This window comes from Myotis davidii, unplaced genomic scaffold, assembly GCF_000327345.1.
Source record: "Myotis davidii unplaced genomic scaffold, ASM32734v1 scaffold149, whole genome shotgun sequence".
NCBI lineage: Eukaryota > Metazoa > Chordata > Mammalia > Chiroptera > Vespertilionidae > Myotis > Myotis davidii.
The window spans coordinates 2,308,955-2,312,264 of NW_006352194.1; the positions used below are offsets into that span (position 1 = coordinate 2,308,955).

General features: G+C 39.1%; 1 protein-coding gene across 1 annotated transcript in view; it reads right to left on the reverse strand.

Annotated features, from left to right (window-relative positions):
- The window catches only part of TMEM57 (transmembrane protein 57), a 49,801-nt gene that overhangs the window by 37,742 nt on the left and 8,749 nt on the right, over positions 1-3,310 (reverse strand). The window contains exon 6 of the mRNA XM_006777651.2: positions 1,706-1,884. Coding sequence (XP_006777714.1) covers positions 1,706-1,884 — 179 coding nt within the window. The remainder of the gene's footprint in view (positions 1-1,705; positions 1,885-3,310) is intronic.

Here is a 3,310-nt window from a genome sequence, read left to right on the forward strand (position 1 = left end):
CTAATAAGCCCTCTCCCCGCCACCCCCACAGCTGGTCCGGCCCCATCGGGCCCTGATCGGGAGCAGGGCCAGCTGGCCAACTGCCCGCAGCCCCCTGGCCCGCCCCATACCTGATTAATGCCCCCCTGGGGGCCAACCTCCTGCGGCCCTGTCCCCAGGCTAGCAGGCCCCAATCACCTAATTGGGGCCTGCCAGCCAACCTCCCAGTCCCTCCCCCTGGCAGGCCCCAATCACCAATCAGGGCCAGGCCCCAGGCTGGGACGAGGAACCAGGGGAGGGTGGTGGCAGATGCAGTGAGGAAAGGAGGGGCGGAGGTCGGGAGGCAGGGAACCGTGCAGTGGCAGTGCGTGGGCGAAGAGGGAAGGATGAGGGGAGAGGTGGGAGGTGGGGAACTTGATTGGCCCTGATCGCCAGCCAGGCCTAGGGAACTGACCTGTGCATGAATTTTGTGCACTGTGCCTCTAATTATTTATAAACACCAAACAAACCACTAAAACTTTGCCTCAAAAATACGATGAGGATTTTATAATTAAATCCTACTTCATTTATCGGTCAAATCAAACTTGAGGTGAGAGGACACAAGCAGACCATATTCGTAAAAAGCCATATTTTAAGAGATGTTTAGATTAAACAAACTTAATAACTTAATTGGAAAAAAAGAGAGATTAAATGAAACAAAAGAAGTGTGATGTTACAATTCAAATCTACTTTTTTTTTTTCTTGACTCTAGATTTGACATAGAAGTCTGGTCTGGCTGGTGTGGCTCAGTGGTTGAGCATCAACCTATGTACCAGGAGGTCATGGTCAACTCCTGGTTAGGGCACATGTCCAGGCTGCAGGCTCGATCCCCAGTGGGAGTCGTGCAGGAGGCAGCAGATCAATGATTCTCTCTCATCATTAATGTTTCTATCTCTCTCTCCCTCTCCCTTCCTCTCTGAAATCAATTAAAAAAATTTTTTTTAAAGAAGTCTGTATCATCTACTAGGTATCTTATAAAAAATTTTCTGTTTCAGGTCTACACATTCCAATTTGTCAAAGTCTACTTAAAGAGATATTTTTGCACCACACCAGAGAATAAGATTTGGCATATATCAGCTACAAATATGACCCCTAACCCTAACCCTAACCCAAACTTTCAACTATCAAACCAAAGAAAACTGGTACTGCTGTAAATTCATCTATTGAATTAATTATATGCTCATTAGAGAGGTCCTTATAGAAAAGGTACCATTTAAGTTCCACATGGCATTATATGAGCCATTTAAAATGGGACTTATCCATCTTTGCTCTATTCAGAAAAATTTTGACTTATAAAACAATTCTGTTTATTTCTCTATCTGACTTATACTTTGATTCTTGGTTTGCTTCAGGTACAAACTCATACATTTATACATACTATGTTGCTACTAAGAATGAATATTTTAAAATATTTATAACAATTAAAATATAAAAAAATAAGCTATAAAAATAAACATATTCAAAGGTACATGGTCTTCAGATCCTAGGTAGGGAACATCACTCACACTCTATATTTCATGATCAAACAAAGCAAAGGCCCTAACGAGGAATACCAGAAAACAGGAAATCCTTGGTAATCTTCCAAAGTCCTAGCAACTTTTCCAAAAAATATAAATAAATAAAATTGTGCTGACAAATAAAATAATGACTAACCTATTAAGCCAATAGCTTTAGGGTAAAGACCTACCTTCCTCAGACTCTTTGTCTTGCTTCTGTAGCATCTGCTGCTCTGGGGGTAGGGCTTGTTGAAGAAGCTGCATGTAAAATTCGTTCTCTTTTTGTACTTCCTTTTGCTTCCTTAACCGCATTTTGTAGCTTACATAACTTTTGAAGCCAAAGCCCAAAGTCACCACAGGGTACCCAATACTAGAGAGAAGACAATCCAGCCAGTAATTGCAAGTTAAAAACAAAAGAACACGTGCATCATGCACATGAGGACACCTATGACTGAAATTAAGAAATAAACTCTAGATGATGATAGCTGAGCATTCAGCAAACACATAAATAAATGGGATGTCTGCTGTGGAAATCAGAAGCAGTTGGTCTGGAGAACAAACCCCCAGGGAACAGTGGGATCATCAGACCATAAGAAGCTGCCCATCAGAGTTGGCATTCTTCAAGCTAACTCAAGAAGTTACCACAGTGATTGCCGGATACAGTGGCTAATGTTGTTGATTAACATTGAAGTGCCTTGTGCAATATTAGAATTTGGGCATCTGTATGCTTTTAAGATCTAACAGGGTAGGGATCATAAGTCAATATCGTAAGTGTTAAAAAATCAAAAGGACATCATTTGTTTTTTAATACCAGAAAACAGGGTCAAATTTAAGTGACTAATTTAATCTTCTTGCTACCTGAGGGAATAAAAGTTGAAATATTTTCATTCAACTCATCAGTCTGTTTCAAAGCCTCTGCAAATACTGTCAAAACTCATATTATACTTCATTAATTTTAATACTTAGTCTCTGGAAAGCAATGGTAAAAAAAATAGCCTCATGTGAGAATTAACAACAAAAATAGTTTCATGGTTAAGATTAAATGAATAAACTATCTTAATATTAATTTACATTTTAAAAGAAAAAATATTCCTTTAAATAGTAATAATATTCCATTAAATATTAATATTTTCTTGCTTTTATAAATTAGATATAAAAATTATAAATTCAATTATGTTTTATGAAATAGTCATATATTTCATCAAGACTTTTTAGGATCAATACCTGATCATTATGAAAACAGATAACATTTATCAGATACCTAGGTACTTGGCATTAAGTTAAACACTTTACATACATCTCTTCATTTCACCTTTCCCGTATCCCCATGAGACAAGTCCCCAGTATACAGGTAGGAGAACTAAGGCTTAGAGACAGTGACATCCATGTGCAGGGCAACAACGCTGTTAGGGGACAGGGCTGGCGTTCAAACACTCATTTGCCTGAACAGAGAGAGCTCATGCTCTTTGCCACCATGTTGTGTGGTCTTCTGGGTTCACATAAAATCTCTAAGAAAAAATTTACAATTGAACCTACCATTTACATTAAAAACGCTGAACTGAATGATAGATTAAGAATATACATAATACTACCAATCAGAAAGGATATATGCACCCCTATGTTCATAGCAGCACAAGTCGCCATAGCTAAGATCTGGAAACAGCCTAAGTGCCCATCAGTAGATGAATGGATTAGAAAACAGTGGTACATCTACACGATGGAATACTGTGCTGCTATAAAAAAGAAGGAACGTTTACCCTTTGCAACAGCATGGATGGAACCGGAGAGCATTATGA